Source organism: Mya arenaria, chromosome 17 (genome assembly GCF_026914265.1).
Source record: "Mya arenaria isolate MELC-2E11 chromosome 17, ASM2691426v1".
In the NCBI taxonomy this organism is placed as follows: Eukaryota; Metazoa; Mollusca; class Bivalvia; order Myida; family Myidae; genus Mya; species Mya arenaria.
In genome coordinates, this window is record NC_069138.1 from 28,840,214 (window position 1) to 28,866,070 (window position 25,857).

Here is a 25,857-nt window from a genome sequence, read left to right on the forward strand (position 1 = left end):
TATATGGGATGGACTGTGCGCAAAGTTGTAATAAGTTTAAACATTATATACTTTACAATGATTGTGAAGAAAGTTATGCTAACTTATACTAAGTCACTCTCGTTGGCACGATGTTGCGAGAGAGTGTGGTCTTGTGTTGTGGGGGGAATCCGGAGTACACGGAGGACCCACTTGTCCGGCTTGGTGACCACTAACCAAACTCACATACGCCCAGGCCGGGAAAAGAACCCGGGTCGCCTTGGTAAGAATCGAGTGTGCTAACCACAGCGCTAACCGGACTAGTACAGTTTGTTTGAAGGTGTTGGTATTTTTACTCTCAAAGGGCCTGTTTTCACATCAACCTACTTTCGTATTGGCCTTTGATTTAGTTTCATAATACTAAAAAAACATTTACAAGTCCGTCGGCTTATTTATGTTAGGGTATATAATATACATGTAGTCCGCTATTTTTCCTTTTTAGTTTTTTCTTTTAATATCATAGCTAGCTATGTATTTCTTATTTAGTTCAGTAAAAAACCTTGGTAATACATAAATGCAGAAATACATTTTACGCAATATCAGATATCTAAACACACAGTGCAAACTACTAAAGACGCTACTGGGGTCAGTCTGGGTCGCTTTAATGATGCATTCGTTCTTTAATCTGAAACAGTCCAAATTGTGTCTTCGGTAGCCAAACTGACTGCAACTCTTGTTCTAAACTGGACTAATGTTTAATTAGTAGCCCCTCTGTGGAGTTTTATTTGGTTAATTAATGGCAGTGTTCGTAAAGACATGATCTGAAATTTAACAAAACCGTTTTGCAATTAAATATTGCCTTTAATCTTTCAAGTCGTTTCGTAACGTGTATCATTATAACACTGCAGGTATTATCAATATAAGTGCAGTGCATATAAATCAAATAAACACCATGCATCATTTACCAATGATGATTGTAATTTTAAGACTTAAAAGCTGTATTTAAGGGTTACTATCACAGACTGATAAATGACTCAAAAAAAAGACAAAATAATCAGCAAAAGACATCACAGAATTTTAGAAAATTAGCGATTCATCAATATCCGTTATTTTAGTAATAGACCATGTTAACGCACAATGAAAGGGCCCCAATTTTGTAATTTTGTGGTATCATATGACCGGCCCTAATGTGGCGTGGTTCTTATATAGACATCCCAGGGTAATTTGTCGTTGGATGTGGACCTATTGTTTACTCTTCTTGTCTCTACTTGCTGTCAAAGCATTTACATTAAATGTCCAAAGTACCGTGCAAATTTTCGGTTAAAGGAACGAGTTATTTCCTGTTTAAGTAATTTATAGAAAGACGAAAAATGATTTTACAATAATTTGAAGCAGTTGTCACTCGATCTATTGTTTTGCTGCGAAATCATTCACTATATTATTTCTTAAAAACAAACCGGTCGCCATCAAACGCCCCTACTTTGTCGTTTCATAAGAATTCTAAACAACTGAGTCGGTGAAAATTGCTTACGAATTTTGTTAAGTTAATTAAAAATTTCTGTGTAAATTTCAATATAACTTAAGTACCAATGCAAATGAGCATTAGCCTTGGAGAAATCCTCCAGAGCAAACAGTTAATTTTAGACTCATGTCATGATAGCAGAATATTTTACCATTAATTACAATCAACAATGTCTGTGTAATCGTGCATACTATCTGGCTTACATCACGACAAATTAGGTTGTTTTGTTTTTGTTTTCGGTCTTGATTTTGATTCGAGTTTTTTGGCAAGTAATTTTTCCGCAGCTGCCATATGGCCGCTGTATTGGGTAGAAATCGAGTAATGGGTGCAAAATTAGCTGGTCTTTGGTCGCACACACCAGGTGAGATGACCGCTTATAAAGGGGTAATGTGAAGGTCACAATAACCTGTAGGAATTAGGGGCCATATTCAATAATCAACTTAGACTGAACTTTAATTTAAGATTAGAAACTAAGTGTTTTGATTGGTCTGTATATTTAGCTGACCAATAGGCTGAATGGAGTCACTGAGGCATATCTAAGGATAAGGATAAGATCAATATTGAATACTGGTCAAGGGGTTTAGCCATCGTTCGGGCGTCCAATAGCATGCTCTTTTTAAATAACGTTTTATAAGGAAAGCTAAACTAAAATAGTGAACCTCATAAAAGAGTAATATGCAAGTATGTCGATACCAAAATGAATTAAAATAGATGTCTATTTATATAGACTACTTAAACCAGGAATATTACTCGTTATAATCATTGGCAATAAATTAGATCCCCGTTTCGTTATTAATTTATTATCTATTACTCTTTTTTACGCCACATCAAACAGTTTGAGAACAGGCATATGAAAAGAAAAATGTCAATTTTTTACATGACATCTATAATTACAGGTTTCAACCATTCTTAACCGTATGGTTGGTTCGTGCGATCTCCGAGATGTAATTATCTTCCTATTTCAATAGCACTCATTCAAAAGCTTACAACCGCCCCTATACCCCTAATGATTGATTTAATTTTTAAGATACTTCAAATAGTTTTAATGTTTACATTTGAAAGTTGTATATAACATTTTGAGAATTGTTGAAATTCGAAAAATACACATGTTTCAATACATCAAAGTAGAGCGATGCGTTTAAAGAGGGAAACATATTAAGAATAGCCAAATTGGATTTCATCTTTATTATATACAATTTATTTTGCAAAACGCTAACGCGTCAGTAACATGAAAAGAACGGAAATGGATTTATAGTGAAAAATAAAACTTTTTAAACTTTTCAAGTCATAAGTAAGTTCTTTTAATCTCTTTACACTACAAGTATCCGATATCAGATAATAATAATAATAATAATAATAATAATAATAATAATAGTAATGATAATAATAATAATAATAATAATAATGATAATAATAATAATAATAATTATAATAGTAATAATAATAATAATAATAATAATAATAATAATAATAATAATAATAATAATAATAAAAATAATAATAATAATAATAATAATAATAATAATAATGATTATAATAGTAATAATAATAATGATAATAATAAGAAGAAGAACAACAACAATTATACTAATAATACTAATAATACTAATACTAATAAAAATTAATAATAATAATAATAATAATAATAATAATAATAATAATAATAATAATAATACTGATGATGATAATGATGATGATGATGATGATGATGATGATGATGATGATGATGATAATAAAATAATAATAAAAATAATAACAATAATCGAACAGTTATCGCCCAGTTTTGGTTGGCATTTGATTGGTTTTAAACTTGTTGAAAATATAATACATGTATCAATTAACTTGCACACAGTTAACAGGTAGTAAGTAGAATCGAGGACTAGGATCAGCTAAAAAGCGCATTTCGTAGACTGTCACAAATCCGTTTATTAACACATTAGTCTCAACGACCTGTAGCAAAAAGACCGACTAATTCTATCTTTCAAGGGCAATATTCATTCAAGGGCATCATGAATATTGAAAATAAAAATAAAAATTTGAAATATTTTCATTTTTATACTTTTTTCTAGCCATATTAATGGGCATGAGGTATTCGTAATTAAGTTCAATTATGAATACGTTTTTAGAAGTAGACTAGTAGTGCCTGTCAGAATACACAAGACAGTGTTAGAGAATTGCCCTGCAACAAAACATCGTATTAATTTTACAATAAAACAAGACTCAGTATGGTCGGCAAGAGCATTTTGTTTTATTCTAAAATAGTTTTTTTCAAAATATGATGTCCACTTTTAGACGGTACGATGCCCGAAAGTCTTCCTGTCTCGTGTATGACGTCATCACTCACGCTGGACGCAATAGCAGCACGAGAAGAAGACGCAGTTGTAGTCGACTACATCCTCAGAGGTAAGATACCTTCTTTGTACATTAATATTTGCATTGATTAAACGCGATAAAGGGTCATATGCCAATTATTTTTTTATATTTCAATTTCACACCTTGAACCGTCTCAGCGGCCCAGTGGTTAAGGCGAGCACGTAAAAGAACCAAAGGGTCTCTTCGAAAAAGAGCTAGGGTATCGCACCCGGACTTACTTGTATCCCACCACTGTTTCTTCCGCGTGCTGTCCCTTCAGCAAAAAAAGGACCGCGTTGGAAATACGAGCTTTCACTTTCACGGGTTATCATTGACCGCAATGTCTAAATAAATACATACATACATACATACATACAATGGAAACACAAAATTGAACAGAACAGAACAGATATTTATTAAGACTTATACTAACGTACATTGTCTAATCACATAATAATTCACTTAAAATTGAACAGTAATACTATTTACCAATTAATACATTAAACGAAAACTCCAAATACGTGTAAGAAATCATAATATATCATTTTCACAAAAATCGTCGTCAACATGCGAGTTTCCCATCATCTATAGCCGAGATAACCATCTCGAAGTAATATGGCGCCCTAACATATTGTGTGATAATAATTCACGGGAGCTGTAGCATTGCAGTTGTTTTCCTATTATCTACCAATATGTTTTTGAGTTAAGAAATGTCATTCACACGGTAATAAATGCATTTCTGTTTACAATTCATATTTTTCCTACAATGAATCCCTCTGTTTAATAATCTGTTTTGAAAGATTAAGTTACCATTACAATACAACTTTGTGATAAATGAACTCATATGCTCATTGTGCTGTCTGACTGTTAACAGTATCCATGAGGTGAAAATTGGAAGGATTACTGTTAACAGTATCCATGAGGTGAAAATTGGAAGGATTTTCGCTAGATTTCAGTGAAATATCTTATATCTCAAAGTGAAATAAAACCACATTATATATTTGATACCATACCTATCCACATGCATGCTTTATTTCTATGAACGAGATGATGTCTCGTATTTACAACCAACATTTATATCGACGTGAATTGAGGTGCAGAACAATCGACTCAAAAAGCACGTGGAAACCGATCTAATATAATTTCCATTTTTGTCCAAGGGCATATTTATAAACACTAAAGATTATTTAAACATATATTTTGACACAATAATTTAACCAAACATATGACTAGCAATGGCACATTTAAAAACAATCATGATGGTTGCTACATTTGTTCATTATAAGGACATGTTTAAAGGGATTCTTGTAATGTCCAGTTTGAAATGTTCTGACAGCCATGAAAACGGCATACTCGAATGTAGATATGGCAAAATGCCATCATGTGTCTACGTTTTGATTCTACGATCTTTTGAAAATGTCAATAATAATGCTTCATAAATACGGCCAAAAAGTGTTAACTAATGTTATGCATGCTTATTAATATCGGGAGATTTAAGGCTTACAAAAAAAATACTCTGAGTTTAATATGCGAGTTACTGTGGTAAAGTAAATGAAATACATTTTTAAACTCAATTTAAATTAAGTTTAACAAATGTGTCATTTAATCAGAGCAAATGTTTAATATACAGCACATGATAATGACGATAATAAACAGGATTTGAAAATTGTCTTGAAATATATAATACCTTTAAAGTTAACTGTCGGATCCGAAACTGTCGACTGTGAGTTCACAGTGTGACTCCTTTCCATCGAATATCTCGATAAAGATTGCGCATGCGTAATTCGGTGCTGAACACAAAATAAACATGGCGGACAACACAACAATCTTGAAAATTGGATAAAATCTTTGTTTTTTGTTCAGTTCCTTTATTTGGTGACTTGACAATTAAGTAAATACAATGATTCAGAATACAAATGAGCTAGAAACAACAATTCTACCGGTGATGAATGAGGAAAATAGCGTAGCGGAGTTAAATATTGCACCCGGTGCTGAAAATTCTGAACCGAATGCAGAAGGTAAAACCGTAAAGCTGTGCGTCAAACTTTTAACTTGTCAACCACTTTCCCACCTTGCAATCTGTGTATGCATAACTTAGATATTTAGGGTACATGTTTATTTATCATATGCTTTTTATTTTAAGAATGATCTGCAAGTAATTTTGCAGTGATTCAAGTTTAAATTTAATGTAATGTGGCTGCACTGTTTTGCCTTTTTTGTGTAAGGGAAGTAACTTGTTACAATATATATATATTATAAATTACTCACTCAGTAAGTAAGTGTTCTGTTTATTTTAAATGAAATTGTTGTATAAAAAAATCTATATATTATAAATCCCATTCACATTTTTTGTACTGTAATTTAAGATAAACTTAGGATTGTTCAATTTATGCATCATGATTAGCTAGCTACAATAATGAGCGATCAGGGATACTTTTTATTAATTTGACATTTCTTATATATCCCTGTAACGCTACAACTCTCTACCATTTATGCACCAGTCAATTGTAACCACGGCCCCTCCAGGTCTGGGGAATAGTGGAGACTTTGACTTTATTAATAGCGGAGACTTTGACTTTCTGTTCATAGCGGAGACTTAGTCCAAATAATTGTACGTTGACGGATTTTTTTTAGATTTTTGATATGGCAAATTCTTCACGTACAAATTGTTTAGTATCAAAAGTGGGTAGTTGTTTCGATCAGGATTCCGGGTTAAAGCATATAGCGTCTATAAAATATCATAAAAACAAGAAATATTACCAGATAATGTTATTTTATATTAGTTCCGTACACAAAAAAATAAATATCCAACTTATAGTTATGAGTTTGACGGCTTTTTTTCATTTCATTCTGTCAAAACATAACGATATATACATGAAGGGCACCTGCAAGGCTTTAGGGCACAGTTTTAAATCACTCGGAACATTTCGGCCATGGCCGAGTTGTTACGATTGTATAACGAGGTCTATCTCGAAGCTTTGTCGGAGGAGGCCGAGCTATTACGATTGTATCGAGTTGTTCCCCTTCGCATAATTGTTGTCTGTGTCAGTCAGCTTTCGTTTTATTGGAAAGGTAAACAACTTGTTTTAATGCATAAAATGCTTGTTTAGTGCAAAATAACATTTCACTTACATGGTAAAATATGAATATAACTCTTTATGATCAATTTCAACCATAAAATACTTCCCTTTAAACAATTTCAATATTTTTAAAACACCCCCGTTTTTTGCACATTCCCGTTTAGACGTTAGGGATTGGAAGAATCCCGTATAACACGTCTATTATTTTAGACTAAGCGGAGACTTTGACTTTCTATTCAGCCAAGCCTTGGTAAAATCCCCATCCTGCGGGGACAAACTGCTGGTAAAATCCCCGCCAAATGCCCCCGCACCACAGTGACCCTAGGTCAGGCCTGTTCCGAGCTATTTTTGGCGTGAAAGCAAAACCACCGCATTCGCCCGGCACTGCGGGGCCACCTGGATGGTAAAAACACCGCATATTTCCCCGGCTATCCCCGGTATACCCTCGGACCTGGGTGGGCCGTGGTAACAATTGATTTGTGCATTAACACTGGGCGAAATAATATATAGTAATAATATGCATTGATGTTGAATAATAATGACAAAATTGTTTAGTATATACCAGACAGTGATCTAAACTGGATTGAATTTGTCAATAGAGTTGTTAATTTCACATTAATATATTCTGGGTTACGAATATTGTTTTACACGTACACAACTTGTCAGATTTGTCCCAGATTAACAGTTATCGGGATACTTGATAAACAGTCAACACATGTTACTGTTTTATGATATCTGAAAATGTTTTTTTTGCATAATGACATAAATAAATAAGTGTTTAATGGTAGGAAATAATATTTTCGTAGAAATTTGAATTTATAACGGAGATAATTTCGAAATTGTTGCCGCGTGGATTCTCTGCGCATGGACCGTTTGCTACTTTTTGGTGGACGTCATGAGTAAAAAAATTGTCAAAAGACTTGTTGACGGCCATGTAGGTGGACTAGCATCATGATATGGTATTCGAAATCCAGACCTTCTGAAAACTAGCATGGGCTCTTTTGACTGAGCTAATTGGTGGCCGATTTTTACCCAATTCCCATGCATAGTATTTTTGATTGATTTATTCATTTTTTTCTAATCAATGGAATGTTTTAATACCAAGAAATTATTGAAGAGCATAATTTTATATTTGCTTGAAAGTCATTGCACAGTTAAAGTCTGTGCCTACATGTTATGGTTCTGATCTAGGAGTTAATTATGTATACATGTAGGCTTCCCCGTAATCTCTATCCTTCCCCCGTCTCCTGGCGGGGTAGGAGAATTGGGCAGATTTTTATCGTTATTAATTTTTTTTTTTACCGGTATATAGGGAAATTTCATAACCGGCTATAATGACAAAGTAAAAACAAGTCTGTTAGTGAAATTGAATGTTAACAATCAACTCCAAATGGGAGAAAATGACTTCAAGGATTACGATGAATTATCTTTTTTTAAATGCCTAAAGGATACATCATAGATGATTATCAACCTTTACAAGAAGTGATTAATTTAATAATAAATTAATTTGTAATTATTATCAAAGGCAAACAATTATGACTATTTGAGAAATGGAAGAAATAAACAATATTTAGCATGTGTATTCCATTTTCTTTTGTCTGAAAGTCATCATTGCTGATAGTATGCAGATATTTTAAATTGACTTTGTAGGAAGGTAAGTATTTGCATATGACATTACAGTGTCTCATAAGAGTATGATGATTTAAAAAATACTTCTGTATGTACAAAAATGGTTTTCATAGCAATAAATATATGGGGATACATTTTTTCATACTTGTGTCAAAAATTATTTTGATATTTTGCCAACGTAACCCTGCTAAAAAAACCTGAATACTATCAAAATTCCCCTGAATTATCAGCCTTTTTGAACAAATACCCTAGAATGGTCTCTAGAAATACTGCACAGATTGAATGCAGAAAACTCATACATGGACTATTTTTCAGAAATTAGAATTCCAATACTCAGAGAATAATATATTTTCAAGTACAGTGTACATATTCTAATGTCAACATTTATCTACCGGTACGTTATTATGAACAACAATTTTGAGAGTGTTACAACCTTCAAATAAACATAAATCAATTGATTTATCAATATTGTGTAGCCTTAAGCAATTGATATTTATGCACATTTTTTCCTTTCTTGCCTACTAAAAATTGTGAAACATCCATCAGTATGCTGTATGCATTTTGTATGGTCTTGCTTTGAAATGCTTTCAATTTTTAATTGTATATAACTTTATCGAATTCACCAAAAATGGAAAGGGTCAGAAGACAGTTTGAAATATTAATTATTAAAATGTGGAATATTTGTCAGTTCATGAAGGACTGTGTTTATATTTTTACTGAGCCTTTTTTTAAATGCTATGATTTCATGTATTTTTCATAAATGTTCATTATGCTAAAAAAACCACTTTAATATTGAGAATTTTCTTGCAGGAAGAGGTTATCTGATATATTAATGTTTTTCAAAGTAATGTATGTGTAAGCATCAATATGTTTTCCTATTTTTATGAGCCATCTTTTTCCTGATCAATATGAAAATCAAGTATTGAAGTTTCATGCAAACATCTTGAAAGAAAAATTGAATATGTAAGCATGTTAAAACCCATTTAGCTTTAATGATCAAAACAAAAAAAGTTTGCATCAACCTATGTTGTGCCACTTAAAACTATTTCTCACAATCAAGTGAAAATTATTCCACTCTGATAAAAAAAAGCCAAATTGAATGATGTAGTTAAGTTCATGTTGTTACATGTATACATGTTAAAAAGAAATCATAGTAACATGTAGGATATATCATGCATATCTCCATCTCTATCATCAAGTTCAACAATCTCCATAATGTCATTAATGATAAGCGAAAGTGAATGCCCTCTGCAGTTCAATCTTTGTTAGCCTCTCTTTGGCCAGTAGGGTCATTGACCCCCAAACATGAACATGGATTTATTTGCGTTAATAATGGATGTTTGTTTCGTTGTCAGTTTTGTGAAGTTCAGTCATTATATTTTCTGTGTTAAGATGTTTTAAAATATTTCACTAGTTAATTTTTTATCTTACATGTACGAATGGATGTCTTCATTGTTAGAATTTAATTTAAAGTATACATGTAGGTTTAAGTCTAAAAATTAATTTTATTTAATACAAACTCTGATTACAAAGGCATTTTTATACAGACTAAACTTTTCCTGATAAGACTTGATATAATTATCAAGCTTTTTTAAAAAGAAGACACTAATTTCAGTGTTGTTAAAGAAATCAATGGGTGCGCTCAGATTGGAAATAGATACTAATTGGAATAATTTGAAATAAACTGAACTTTACTTCTAAATTTTTGAACTGAAGGTCTGTTTGTTGATATTATGGTACTGTTTAATACAATTGGTCTTAAGAATTATATCACAGCTCCTTTTCGTATTTGACTTTTCATGAATCCTGCAGTGGTCGAAATTAGCACAAGCCCGCAAGCCATGCATGCACTGGTAAAATGTCTTCCGGGCTTGCTCAAATTCTGAATTTTATATAGCAGGGCTTGTTAAAAAAAAATTCAAGCAATAGTATAAGAATTCGGGCTTGTTCATCCAAAAGTCTAATTTCGATGACTGATTCCTGACTGACGACCATCACTACATATAATTTTTACAAAAAAAATCTAACTAGAATTGTTTTCTATTTCCAGCGTCATCGTCAGGTGGAGAGCTGGGCTCGGGAGACTACAAGTATGGGTTTGAGGATCTGTGCCCCGTCTGTGGTGACAAGGTGTCGGGATATCACTACGGGCTACTTACCTGTGAGAGTTGTAAAGGTATGTAATGTTCATTAAAACTTGGGCAGTATAGGATGGGTGGTTGCAGGTATCCGATGGCTCCCTTTGATGTTTGGAGGACAAAAGCAGGTCCCAAACTCATCCCTGAAATGGTTTATGCCCGTCATCTGCCAGGTCAATCACATCCCTGTGGTGGTGAGCTATATCACTCCTTTGGGAGTAAAGCATGGTGGTGGTAGGGATCCAATGGCTCCCTTTGGAGGACAAAAGCAGGTCCCAAATCCCTCCCTGAAATGGTTTATGCCCGTCAGCTGCCAGGTCAATCCCATCCCTGTGGTGGGGAGCTATATCACGCCTTTAATGGCAACAGTTATGGAGGCTCTAGGTACTAAAGGGCCCAATTATATTTTTTAAGCTTAGTGTAAACTTTGTTATTTAACAACAATTGTGAAATATGGTACAACAACATTGTCTTTATCCCTTTTGTTGGCACGAAGTGTGGTCTTGTGTTGTGGGGGGGGGGGGGGCGACTGGAGTAACCCGAAGGTAACCCACTTGTCCGGCTTGTGACCACAAACCAAATGCATATAAAAGAACTTGACTCTTATTCTTCAAGTTTAAGTTGTGTGGTTTAGCTTTGCAGTGTCTTGTTTAAATTCATAACAGATATTACCTAAACATCTACTGCTATATATAGTACATGTAGCTTTCCGGGTATTTAAAGGTCTGGTAACAACGCTGTGGGTAACAAGTTAATTACCATTTTGCATATTTTAGTGGTTTGTTATTAATTATGTTTTATATAAACAGTCATTTGCAAGTTATTTTTTGCCATATTCAGGTTTCTTCAAGAGAACTGTTCAGAACAAGAAAGTGTACTCATGTGTGGACAATCGCAGTTGCCATATAGACAAGAGCCAACGAAAACGATGTCCATACTGCAGATTCCAAAAATGCCTCAATGTCGGCATGAAACTAGAAGGTAACAGGGTTATATTGATTAATTTGATTATTAAATATGCAAATGTAGTCTAGTCCTCAGTAGTCTCGTGTTACGGTGAATTGGGGTTTCACTGACAGTTTCAATGCCTTAATCCAATCATTTATCAGTATAGCTATTTTGATGCGTGTGTGGTTTCTTGTGTTTGTTTATAAAATTGGTTATTGGTAGGCTTGTTTTCATAGTATTATAATTTATTGTATATCATTGTATTACTGTAAGGAGTTTGAATTTATGATTCTGTGTGAGAGATCAGATACATTGTACTCAAATGTTTGAGCAGGCAATAATAATAATTTAAATATGTTGCAATGATTTTTACATTCAATCTTATTTTGACCATTTCAGCTGTACGAACGGACAGAATGCGTGGTGGAAGGAACAAGTTCGGCCCAATGTACAAACGAGACCGCGCCTTAAAACAACAAGCCATCCGACAACAACATCACATGATGGCAAACTGCCAAATGCGACTGGCCAACGGGATGGAAATGTTCCCGAATCACACATCAGGAGCAGAACTCCCCGACATAAAGCCGGACCCTGCGTTTCTCATGTCAGTGGCAAACAGTCTAGGTTATGGTATGAACACTGTGAGTGGTGGTGTCAACCTCAACAACCTTAGTCAACAAGCTCATTCACATCCGTCGGCGACAAATTCGCCGCCTGGATCGAATATACCTTCGCCGACAGCGTCAGAGGCTTCCCCGCATGATTTACGTCTTCACTCTAGTTCTTCGAATTTGCCGCATTCACCTCAGAACGCTTCGAGCCATCAGGGAACGCTCCCATACTCAAATAACAACGGGAATTACTACAACACACCGCCCGCCTCAGTATCGGCCATATCCTCCCCAACTCATAATATGTATCAACCATTTTATAACGCCGCCCACTCCTCGAACATGCCTCTACTTCCTCAGCTCATTGTTGACTTGAAAGCTAGTGCTATGGACGAACGAGAGATGAAAAGTAAACTTTTATCGTTTGTGAATACAGAGTTTGGTCATGAAGATTTCAACTCATCCTCTGACTATCATTCTAAACTTTTAAGAATGTTGTGTCGCCTGTCTGATCAGTTGTTATTCTTGATGGTGGAATGGGCGCGGACTTCTGTGTTCTTCAGAGAATTAAAGGTATGTGTCTGTTAGTTTTGTGAACGATAACATTTATGCAGTGTTTTCTACGAGTCATGACACTGAAAACCTGAGTCTGTGACACATTATGATTTTTATTTTAGGGCAAAAAAAATAAATGTTTTGCTTAGGGTTACATCCTTTTCATAAACAGGTAGGATATGTAGGCTTTTTAAACTTAATATTAAAACGCACCAAAAAAAAAGAGTTAATTTTTTTTATTTTAAATTTTTACCATCTGACTATAAAAACAGTAGGGTAGTCGCCAATTTCGTAGGTAGGGTCTGGTAGCCCGAAAAAGCATTAAAGTATTTTTTTAAGGTCTTATTTTGCATCCCATGGACTCAGAAAATAATCGATTATTGAGTGTGAACCATTGAAGATCTATAATTACCAAATAACCCTGGATGAAAACTCATAGAGATAAATAACACCTCTATTTATGGGTTTATTGAGGTAGACATTGCAATGAATTTTTCATGGTCATATTCTGGCTGCATCCATCTCATTGAAAACATGTTTATTTGTATATATGGACTTTGTACTATTGCTGTCCTTGAATTAGACAGTATACAGTAGTAATCATTTGTAACAGCTTTTGCTCTTTGCATTTAATCACTGCTTAAACAAACTGCTTAGTTCAACGACCTCGCAGTCTGACATGATGTTATAGGGTAAAGGTGAACAATAAAGCGTGATGCAATTTTATTATTTTAATTTTAATGCATTATCTTGTTTAACTTATTTGACTTTAATGATCAAAACGAAAATGAAATATATGATATTAAGGTACTGATAAAAAAATATTAACCTTTATAAATGTTTGTTTTGTATTATGTTTTTTACTATGTGGCCACAAATTCCACTTTTTAAAAAGCAAGAAAATATTGCTTATATGATTTTATCTGTTCTTAAATCTTTTTTTGTTTTGATCATTTAAATGAGTGAAACATGAAAGCGCATTAAAATAAAAGAAAAAACTAAATAAACTTTGCACCAACCTATATTATGCGCCTCCCAGTGCGAGGGAACTAAAGGCAAATGTCATGCAAATATAATTTTACCACATGTTACACACTGAGTATCATATTGGAAATGGTCTGGTAGGACACTTAATCAAAATTGTGTATCCCATTATTAGATTAACCACTCACAAACTATTTCATGTTTTCTGATGTGTAATCGGGCCAGTCAACCAATGACAATCATATGACATGTCACGGTAGTAAATTGATAATCCATGAGTAATTACACTCGATCCATCCAAATTCAGACTTTATGCAAAACCGTGTCAGGCTTGCAGGCCCTCATCAGTATTGATTTGTTGTAATGCAATAGGGAATTTATTAAACAAGAAATTAAAGTAATCAAGTAATCAAACAAGCCTCTGCGATCAATTTAAGAAAACAAGTTTCACATTGACTTCACTTCACAATAAAAGTTATTACACTTAGTTGTATAAGTTAACAAAAACAAATAATGACTTTTTAAGGAAGCAGTGTTGTCAATAAGAACCTGCTGCCGGCCAAAATGGACGGTTCAAATGGCAATTGGGCGGTTCAAATATGAAAAACTAAATGAATTTTAAATAGAATAAGTAGAAAGTGGTCCGTTACTTTACTATTTGAGACAGTTAAACCGAAACTTATTGAGAACCCTGGGAAGGCGATGTTTTTTTACACAATATTGTATAATCCACCCGGAGAAGTACCTCAGCTTACCCCCTATTGGTTGATTACAGGTTGAAGATCAGATGAAGCTGTTACAGAATTGCTGGAGCGAGATTCTTCTGCTCGACCTGGCCCAGCGACTGCTCAAACATGCCTGGGGAGGAGAGCTCATTCTGGTGAGTACATTTATACACGCACAGACATAGATATATATATATATATAAATATATCTAGTTATAGATCTAATGAAATCTGACATTTTGCTGGTTTTGACTGATTTTGTCCACGCCAGACCAATTTCACTAACAGAAAATCACTTAAAAGTCAGTCAAGATTTTTCTCAATCTTTGCCATGTCAGTAGATATATACATGTATAGAAAGATATATACATAGGGAAGAAAATGTTTACAAAGCATAGTTCAGTGCAGCATCATTTATTTATATGTTCTGTACACAGTCTTCTTATCAATACTTGTGGATCTAATGGATTGCAAATAGTTGTTAAGAGAAGAGCCATACAGATAGAATTTTGGATAAGTTAAAGTTGAATAAAAAAACATTCAATGACCTTGAATTTTGACAATATTTCCAACAATTCTGTTTCCAGAGTAACGGGTACAAGTTGAGCCTAGATAGTCTAGATGAGCTCGGGTTGACAGACATGAAGGAGCGGATACTGGATATCGCACGCAAGATGAAGGAGCTCAAGATTGACGAGCATGAATACACCTGCCTCAAGTTTCTGATCCTGCTTAACCCAGGTACAGCCTCAGTTTTTTTAAGTATTGATAACATTTGTTCAGAGTTCTCAACATCTTTGTGCTTTACACTCCCCAAAAGAAATGTAACCGACAAGTTTCCTTATGTTTCCATGATACTTTCTGATTCATATATGAGTCTATGAAAATGTTAATTACATGATAATTACATGAACAATGAGCCATAAGAGAGGTTTAACCGAGTCCAGCGGATGAAATTAGTACAATAGTCTGTGCATTTAAATTCAAGAGAACAATATTTGTTAAGGTTTGAACAATATTTCAACTTTACATAGCCTGGCTGGTTCAAATATATATAATTAAAAAGAGTAGTAATGTTAAGAATTTGGGGTCGTTGAGAGTGGTATAGTGGTTTAGTTGTAAACCTCTCATTTAAGAGGTTGTGAGTTCAGACCAAACATAGGAACATTTTCATGGCCCCCCAAAAGGGATTCTTTTACTATCTCCACCCAGGAAAAGGTCCTGGTAATATTTATTTAAGCTTACCACTCATATAAAAAAGCTTATACCCAACCTCAATCAAGCATATATAAATTGGTATAAACAAAATACCTTAAATCAATGACTCTATTTGATTTAAGGGCATAAACTTATCATTGAATTTCTGTTTTTTTTTCCACAGATGTTGCAGAGATTGACTGTCAAGAGTTTGTGGAAGGCTGTCAGGAGAAAGTCCAGGCCGTGTTGATGGAGTACTGTATCACGTTCTACCCATCTGTGAAGGACAAATTCTCTCAAGTCCTGTTACGCCTTCCTGACATCAAGCTCGCTAGCATGTGTGGCGAGGAGTTCTTATACAATAAGCACTTATCCGGTGAACTGCCTGATCAAACACTGCTGATGGAAATGTTGCATTCGAAGAAAAAATAGTTCCTGTGAAAGTAGTTCTAAAAGTCATGTGATGGAAATGCTGCCATAGAGGAACGGAAGAAGAAATAGTTCCTGTGAAATTAGTTCTAAAAGTCATGTGATGAAATTGCTGCACAAGAAGAAAAGAAGAAAAGAGTTCCTATGAACGTAGCTCTTCTTTAATACGGTTCTAGTATCTGACATGTAAATGAATCATTGAATGCAGTTTGTTCATGAATTTATGTTTATTTTTCAGCTTAAACTTTTAAATTTCTGTTTGTTAACTTGTTACGAAATTATTACCACTAAGGCCACAATGATATAATACTCGTTATACTGTTAAGTATATAATTTAATAGAAGGTTTATTAATGAAAACTGCAGTGGTATGGCCACATGCATGTATGTATAAGAAATACATAATTATGCCAAAAACTACTTTTCACATACTTCTTTACTTGTTACATATACATGTAATTATGTTAGATATATCTTTTTAAGAAATGAAATTATTTATGATGAAATAAAATCTTTTGATCTAATGAATCATGACAAACTGATCTAATTTATGTACATTACCTTTTGTATACATGTTCAAAATATTATAAATATTTTGCTATTTTATTGTCAATAGTATTTGTACATGGTCTTTTTACTTATATATAAATTAGAAGATTTTACCTATTAAGTATGTTCTAAATGTGTTAGATCATAACCTGTTACAGTAGGCGGGGGATATAATTATGACAACATGGGACAATCATTTAGAACTTCGTTAAAATTAACACCATTAATGGCCCGATTGTTCAGAACTTGGTTAAACTTAACAACCTGATTAACAACTTCATCGTTAACTTTTAAAGGTGAAATATTTTATGATGTGCTCATGTATTTAAATAAAACAGGTACAGCTGAAATAGTTGTCTCACCTCTTGTTAGGAATAATGCAAATCATAAGTGTATCTGTTTAACAACGATGACGTTAATAACCTTGTTAACTTTAACAAAGTTCTGAACAATCGGCCCAATGTTAACCGCATTATCGTTAATTTTAAAAGGTGGTATATTTTGTAACATGCTTATATATTTTGATACAACAAATGTGTTTTCATTTTAGTTCCATAGAAAAAATGAATCGATAGTTAACAATGTTGTTAACGTCATCGTTGTTAACTTTCATTTCCTTATTTCTACTTAAGGAAGTTTTGAACAATCGACCCAATGTTTGCTGAGTTGTAAAACTAAAAATCTTAACGACTAAGCATGGTACTTATCTTTAAGGCTGAAAGGCGATTTCATTGGCCATAATTGTAGGTTATAATCTAATTATAATAGTTAGTTGAAACAAGTTAATTGTTCTTGATGGGCCCCAGGCTTAGTTTTTTTACTCGACTTTCACTCTGAATGTAGCATGTAATATTTATGTGCTAAAACATTCACGAGAGTATAAGCATCATTTTTACTCATGTGATAAAATTGATCGTGTTGTAACAGTATATGTATATATAGAGAAGGATATATTTTTTTGTGTTTGTTATACATATATACTGTTAAAGCATTTTTTCCCTTAAGCCCCCAGGGTTGTTGTTATGTTTTATACCTTTGTTAAGCATGAATGCGTAACTTTGATTCAAACTCTCTTGATAAACATTAAAAGTGATGTCCAAGTGCAGATTTTGACTTAGGCCTATTCCAGTAAAACATATAACCCCCAGGGGGAAGGCAATTATTTAAATAGTATATAGGTGGGTGTCTTTTTTCCCTAATTTGGACCCCACAAGGGTGAATTTGCTTCTGTAGGGGTGGCATAATTTAAAAGTGCTTTCTCCCTGGGGTATATGTTTAAATGGAATAGCCTATATGTGCACAGACTGCTGGCTACATGTTTGTTCATATCATGAAAATATTTCATTCCTAATGCAACAGCTGTCAAATAAAGTTAATTTTTTAATCAAACATTTGAAAATAGGTATTTCATCTTAATTGAAGTTCATGGAATTGAATTTTTGCAATGTAATGTTCCTATTAACAGTTTTAACATAACAAAAAAAGTAAAGCATAGTTTGCCAAATTATTTTTTACTTTTTCTGTAAAAACTAGCTTTTCTCTAGTTATCTTTACAGAAAGACTGGATCAATATTCTCATTTGTTTGTAGATTTTAGTCTCTTGCATTTTGCATTCCATTTACGAGCATATTTTTCACTGGTCAGAAAGCTGAATTGGTCTAGACATTTACTCATAATGAATACATGCTATTTCATGTAAACTTTATTCTTGGTGTGTATATAATAATCTTGTATTTCTTTTTTTCAATTTCAAACTAAAAGCGATGTAGAAAAATAGTATGTTCTCCATTTGTGATATTAGGACACAGATTTCTTTTGGTTGTACTTAAATATGTACAATTGCTAAAGGTCATACCTCGGCTGAGCTAGTTTAAGCATATTTAAATGTCTCTTTATGTTTAAGCATACTAAAATGTTTTGTACAGTTAAGCATATTTAAATGTCTTTTATCTGTAAAGCATATTTAAGTTCTCATAACATTTAGGTATATTTAAATGTCTCAGATAAGTATATTTTAATGTTTCTTAACAGTTCAGCATATTTAAAAGTCTGTTAACAGTTCAGCATTTTTAAATGTCATTTTACAGTTCAGCATATTTAAATTTGTCGTTTAAACTAGGTATTTTTAATATTTCTTTACAGCTAAGATTATTAAAATGTCTCTTCACAGTAAAGCATACTTAGGAGCATATTTAAATGTCTCTTACAACTATCCTAGGAGGGTGATAGTAGGATTTCTCAACCTACTGAACATGTGCTTAGTATTTATCTATAGCTTATAAGTGCTGCTACTTTACTCTCTGTTCTCTTTTTTCCTTTTAATATTTAAATATGCTATTTTAAACAGATTTGTGCTATCCCTGGATATTTTGTTATCATTGTTGAACAATTGAAATGACGCTTTAATCTGTTAACCTCGACCTTAAATTATTTGTTTACCTCGACACTTGATTTATATCTAGTTTGATTAACTAAATAATATATAATAAATCCAAGTAAAGTCAACATGCATCTGTTTGGTCAAGGTCATTATCTGGCTAGACAATCACTGCATCGGCTTAAAGGGCACAATATAGGTTATACTTCATAGATGCAACACAATTATTATTTTTGATGCATTATTATGTTTACCTCATTTGACTTGATAAATCAAAACAAAATGAACTTTATGAATTGTGTACAGATATAGAGGATATTTGGTGATTTCAGTGTAAGATCGTATTCTATTTCATGAGTGATCATGTGCCAATTGATATTTTCACTGTTGTTATTTCACTGATACACTCCATATCTCATCGAAAAGTATGAATGAAACAAAAAATAAGCAATATTTTTACGATTTTAACTGGTGATTTTGTAGGCACGTAGATATTAATTAAAAACCACATTTATAAAAGCTATTTCTCTTTGCATCAGCCTTTATTGTGTCTCTGTCATGAATATTTTTATCAGGGTATTTTGGCGTCCTGTCAATTGTTTGATAAGTTCAAGTGTGTTTTTTGAAAGCATCGCTTCTGCTTGTGTACAGACTTTTGCATATTTTCAATACTTAATATAGGGCATATACATGTAATGATCATCATTTCTCGTCAGCATTACTGCATGTTAATTGATTTTCGTTTCATTTCTTTATTCCTAAAAGTAAAGAATTATAGAATTATATTGTTAAATTAAAGCTGCACTCTCACAGATTTACTGTTTTGACAACTGTTTTTATTATTTTGGCTTGTAATTAGCCAATATTTGGGTAATAGTCTGAAAACCAATGATATAAGACTGCTGACAAATGATCAGATCACAATTTTTCATATTTACGTTCAAAATTTAATGTTTTATGGTTAAAAGCATTACTTACGCTTTAAGAAAAATTCATAAAACATAATATTTTTAACATACTTGATTTAAAAAATATATATATATTTATTTTTAAAACGTTCAATCTGTGAGGGTGCAGCTTTAATGTTAAAAGGAACTAGTATTAGCAATGAACTATTATTTAGAACATAAGTGAACATCCCAAATAAATTACATGGTCGTCTTATTTTCTGCCTCAAATTCTTAATATTTTCAACTTATTAATTTCTGCCTAATAACAACTTTATATATATATATATGTGTTACCACTTTTGCAGGCATTTTTTTTTTGCTCTGTTCAGGACATACGTTTCTATAGATGGCGTCTTTTCTTTTGTATTATCTTTATGACTAGTGGTTAAAGCTTTGTGCTAATATATTGTTTTTAGCTGTTTTTATTGTGATCATTTTAAATATGGTAGGTGTTCCCATTTACATGGATTTTATTTTAGCTTATATTTTTGTGATGTTTATATTCTTAACATTCATGAATAATTGTGTCATTGAACGATATGTTCTGTACAAAAACTAAATAAAAGTACTAAAATAAACCATGTTTTGCTTGCCTGAATTTTGAAAGAAAATACTAAAATGTTTAGTGTTTAAATGAGTATGAAAACAAATATTTTACCACGATTGTGAAGTAAGTTATGATAACTTATACTAAGTCACTCTCGTTGGCACGATGTTGCGCAAGAGTGTCGTCTTGTGTTGTGGGGGAAACTGGAGAATCTTGAGAAAACCTGCTTGTCCAGCTTGGTGACCACTAACCAATCTCACATGCGCCCAGCTGGAAATCGAACCCGGTTTGCCTTGGTGAGAAGCGAGTGTGGTTACCACTGCGCTGATAACTGAAGTATTTGTCAAATGTCTTGGCTGTTGTTGTGATGCATACACTTTTGTAAGGCGTAACTTGAAAACCGTCAAAAGAAAGATGACGTGACAATTAAACTTGGTACATGTTCTTAATAGCTGTGTGAAGTTAGCTAAACATACGACATTGGACATTGGACATTCAAAATCGAATGTTGTGCTGGCACGACATTGGACATTGGACATTCATAATCGAATGTTGTGCTGGCACGACATTGGACATTGGACATTCAAAATCGAATGTTGTGCTGGCACGACATTGGACATTGGACATTCAAAATCGAATGTTGTGCTGGCACGACATTGGACATTGGACATTCAAAAGTGAAAGTCGTGCTAGCACGACATTGGACATTGGACATTCAAAATCGAATGTTGTGCTGGCACGACATTGGACATTGGACATTCAAAAACGATTGTCGTGCCGGCACGACATTGGACATTGGACATTCATAACCGAATGTTGTGCTGGCACGACATTGGACATTGGACATTCAAAAGTGAAAGTCGTGCTAGCACGACATTGGACATTGGACATTCAAAATCGAATGTTGTGCGGGCACGACATTGGACATTGGACATTCAAAGGTGAAAGTCGTGCTAGCACGACATTGGACATTGGACATTCAAAATCGAATGTTGTGCTGGCACGACATTGGACATTGGACATTCAAAATCGAATGTCGTGCTAGCACGACATTGGACATTGGACATTCAAAATCGAATGTTGTGCTGGCACGACATTGGACATTCAAAATCGAATGTTGTGCTGGCACGACATTGGACATTGGACATTCAAAAGTGAAAGTCGTGCTAGCACGACATTGGACATTGGACATTCAAAATCGAATGTTGTGCTGGCACGACATTGGACATTGGACATTCAAAATCGAATGTTGTGCTGGCACGACATTGGACATTGGACATTCAAAAGTGAAAGTCGTGCTAGCACGACATTGGACATTGGACATTCAAAATCGAATGTTGTGCTGGCACGACATTGGACATTGGACATTCAAAAGTGAAAGTCGTGCTAGCACGACATTGGACATTGGACATTCAAAATCGAATGTTGTGCTGGCACGACATTGGACATTGGACATTCAAAAGTGAAAGTCGTGCTAGCACGACATTGGACATTGGACCTTAATAACGGTTTGAAATCATCCGCTGGACACTCATTCATTCTCTGAGGTTTACTTAGATCTGTTCACAAAATGGCCGATTCCTTTTTAATATCAGGTTTTTTGATTGGTCACCAAAAGTATGCATACCTTGTATAAGTTATTTTTTAAACAAAAGTCTTTGATGATTATAAAAGTAATAAAATGTGAAATGAAAGAGCTAGTTAAAGCGCTATTGTTTCTGCGGATTATATTGAGCAATAAAAATATAACACCTTTACTGAACATATTCCGGCTCTCAGAAGGGTGTCCACCTTTGATGGATTAAAAATATCCAAATTGAAATAAGGCGTATGTTGTATATCAACAATTAAAGCAATAAACACAATTTATGAGTAAAAGAAAACACAATCGATTGCAAAATTGCGTCCCACCATACAATAATTCATATTGAGGTTATACAATTACAATTGTAAAGGATCATTATTTAGTGATATATCTACTGCCTTTATGTATACAATGACTATATGTACACTTTGGATTTCAATTTATTGGGGCTAACATCTGCAACATTTTATAAATGTCGCACTCAATAAATGTTCAAATATAAAACAAGCAGTTCAATTCGACTACAATACTGGCCACATATTATTCAGCTAATGGACGCGTGAACTGCTCAAATCTATCTTAAAGGACCATTCGAAGTCTCTGTCTATCATGGGTCCAAAATTTATATTTATTACCAAGACAACTAGCAAGCACGACATATTATTTTGAATGCCCAATGTCGTGCTATTTCGATTTTGAATGTCCAATGTCCAATGTCGTGCCAGCACAACATTCAATTTTGAATGTCCAATGTCCAATGTCGTGCTAGCACGACTTTCACTTTTGAATGTCCAATGTCCAATGTCGTGCCAGCACAACATTCGATTTTGAATGTCCAATGTCCAATGTCGTGCTAGCACGACTTTCACTTTTGAATGTCCAATGTCCAATGTCGTGCCAGCACAACATTCAATTTTGAATGTCCAATGTCCAATGTCGTGCTAGCACGACTTTCACTATTGAATGTCCAATGTCGTGCCAGCACAACATTCGATTTTGAATGTCCAATGTCCAATGTCGTGCTAGCACGACTTTCACTTTTGAATGTCCAATGTCCAATGTCGTGCCAGCACAACATTCGATTTTGAATGTCCAATGTCCAATGTCGTGCTAGCACGACTTTCACTTTTGAATGTCCAATGTCCAATGTCGTGCCGGCACAACATTCGATTTTGAATGTCCAATGTCCAATGTCGTGCTAGCACGACTTTCACTTTTGAATGTCCAATGTCCAATGTCGTGCCAGCACAACATTCGATTTTGAATGTCCAATGTCCAATGTCGTGCCAGCACAACATTCGATTTTGAATGTCCAATGTCCAATGTCGTGCTAGCACGACTTTAACTTTTGAATGTCCAATATCCAATGTCGTGCCCGCACAACATTCGATTTTGAATGTCCAATGTCCAATGTCGTGCCAGCACAACATTCGATTTTGAATGTCCAATGTCGTGCTAGCACGACATTCGATTTTGAATGTCCAATGTCCAATGTCGTGCCGGCACGACAATCGTTGTTGAATGTCCAATGTCGTGCCAGCACAACATTCGATTTTGAATGTCCAATGTCGTGCTAGCACGACTTTCACTTTTGAATGTCCAATGTCCAATGTCGTGCCAGCACAACATTCGATTTTGAATGTCAAATGTCCAATGTCGTGCCAGCACAACATTCGGTTATGAAAGTCCAATGTCCAATGTCGTGCTAGCACGACTTTCACTTTTGAATGTCCAATGGCCAATGTCGTGCCAGCACAACATTCGATTTTGAATGTCCAATGTCCAATGTCGTGCCAGCACAACATTCGATTTTGAATGTCCAATGTCCAATGTCGTATGTTTAGCTAACTTCACACAGCTGTTCTTAATATGGTAGACCTTCATGTATAGCTTGTCACATGGCCCTTGCTTAACCATTTGTAGACTGAATTGTTTGTTGAAATATAGATGCCCTTTGATCGACTGAGTTCGCTTGAGTTCCCTTTTTATTTGCATGACTATTAAAAGAATAAGGAGAGAGCCTTACGCCTCACCCTGGCATCAGCGTCACATCTTGGTTTAGGTTTAGCTTGTAAGCAATTTTCAGTCTATATCTCACCAAATAAATAAAATATTGCATTGAAACTTTATACAAGAGTTCCCAACCATCCAACCTATTTACTTCATGAACTGACATAACTCGTATGCCGAATATAATACAAATTATTGACCTTTATTGTTCAAATGATAAATTCTGGTTCTGGTTTTGCATTTAAACTCACATAAGTTGATATCTAAGAAACTGCTTGATTTATTGCATTTATACTTCATACAACCATCCAACCTACTTAATTAATGTACGTGATGTATTACAATGATATCTTATACTACGGTACTCAATCATCCAATCTACTTAATTAATCAAGTTAAATAACTCTAATTTGCATATAATGCAAATTATTGCCCTTTATTATTAGACTATCTACGCATGCGTGCAGGTAGTCTTAAGACCGCAAACTCCAAAAAACTACTTCTATTCATTTAAGGAATGAATTACGGGGTTGATGTCATTATCGGGGTATGAACGCAATTGGGTTGGTCAATGTGTGTGGAGTCCGAAGGACTCCACGCGTACTTTGACCAACCCAATTGCGTTCATATCCCCGATAATGACATCAACCCCGCAATTCATTCCTTATATTTACACCAATAGTTCATTATTTCATTCAAGAATTGTTAAAAAAATACTTCATTTCATTTAAGAAAACCTTTCAGTAATCCGTTCTTACCCATTCTGTAAATAGAACGACCCGACTATAACCGGAAACATTTTTTTCAAATGACGTCACAATAACGCGGGAAAAGATCAACCACTTGAAATCACTTTAAAACGTAAAATTAAAACAATTCTGGTACCAATATATTTAAAATATAATAAACTTACACTTTTAAAAATGTTGATCTATATTTTACGGGACCTGCTGACACAATACAACCAATAACAAGATCAATAGCTTTCATGTTTATTGTTATGCAATGCATTACGATCCGAACATATCCGAAGATGTTGCGTTCATCGATTGATGAACGCAATTGCCGAAAGGCAGTTCATTTAAGGAACGGAAGTTGAGGTGTAAATATGTCGTTTTAACCCATTTTTTGTCTCAATGCGCTCTATGTTTAGCAGAATGACGACGGAATCATAAAAATAGATTAGTTGTATTGTGTTCCGAGTACGAGTTCTTGGTTGTTCGGCCATTTCCGCGCTGTATTTCTGTATCCCGGCGTTTTATTATTAGCAGGATATAACTATTTTTAGATCATTATATTTATCAGATTAATGGGTCAAAATAATGGAGGCTCTGGTTGGAAGGTAACATACTGATATTTACTCTGTGTTTAGCCCAATATGTTCTAGAAATTATTACCGACCGCAAGTGTCCCATCGCCTGCAGGGTTGGTTATTATAACCTGTAGTGACCCTGAAGCACGCATATTTGTAATGGTGTATATTTGATATTACTTTATTGAGATAAGAAACAAAAATGATTGTCTGAAAGTCAAAATAGTTGTATCTCAATTTCTCGTTGCTAATGCTTCAAATACTATGATTTGCTTGCTATACAATTACATAATACTATTCATTCTGTAATTTTTAGGCGTATACTTTTCTAATAAGATGTTTTCATTTTTTGCGTAATAGCTTCGTTCCGGTGAATTCTTGCCATTGTTTTGGACAT

At 34.0% G+C, this 25,857-nt stretch overlaps 1 protein-coding gene across 2 annotated transcripts; it reads left to right on the top strand.

Annotated features, from left to right (window-relative positions):
* The first annotated feature begins 2,544 nt into the window (after nucleotides 1-2,544).
* LOC128224207 (nuclear receptor subfamily 5 group A member 2-like) lies at nucleotides 2,545-20,578 on the top strand. Of its 2 annotated transcripts, XM_052933974.1 has the most exons (8): nucleotides 2,545-2,771; nucleotides 3,773-3,883; nucleotides 10,592-10,717; nucleotides 11,520-11,660; nucleotides 12,027-12,814; nucleotides 14,556-14,660; nucleotides 15,093-15,246; nucleotides 15,887-20,578. In XM_052933974.1, the coding sequence occupies exons 2-8, from the start codon at nucleotides 3,781-3,783 to the stop codon at nucleotides 16,132-16,134; spliced, it is 1,665 nt and encodes a 554-aa protein (XP_052789934.1). In that variant the 5' UTR covers nucleotides 2,545-2,771; nucleotides 3,773-3,780; the 3' UTR covers nucleotides 16,135-20,578. The 2 variants fall into 2 exon arrangements, with proteins under 2 accessions (XP_052789934.1, XP_052789933.1); XM_052933973.1 differs by lacking the exons at nucleotides 2,545-2,771; nucleotides 3,773-3,883 and adding an exon at nucleotides 5,631-5,850.
* Nucleotides 20,579-25,857: the final 5,279 nt, after the last annotated feature.

What these genes read in the sequence shown, in the direction of transcription:
- LOC128224207 (XM_052933973.1), top strand. Translation starts at nt 5,733, where the DNA reads ATGATTCAGAATACAAATGAGCTAGAAACAACAATTCTACCGGTGATG. An exon ending in TACCTGTGAGAGTTGTAAAG is followed by an intron (nt 10,718 to 11,519) that starts GTATGTAATGTT and finishes TGCCATATTCAG; the next exon opens with GTTTCTTCAAGAGAACTGTT. An exon ending in TGTTCTTCAGAGAATTAAAG is followed by an intron (nt 12,815 to 14,555) that starts GTATGTGTCTGT and finishes GGTTGATTACAG; the next exon opens with GTTGAAGATCAGATGAAGCT.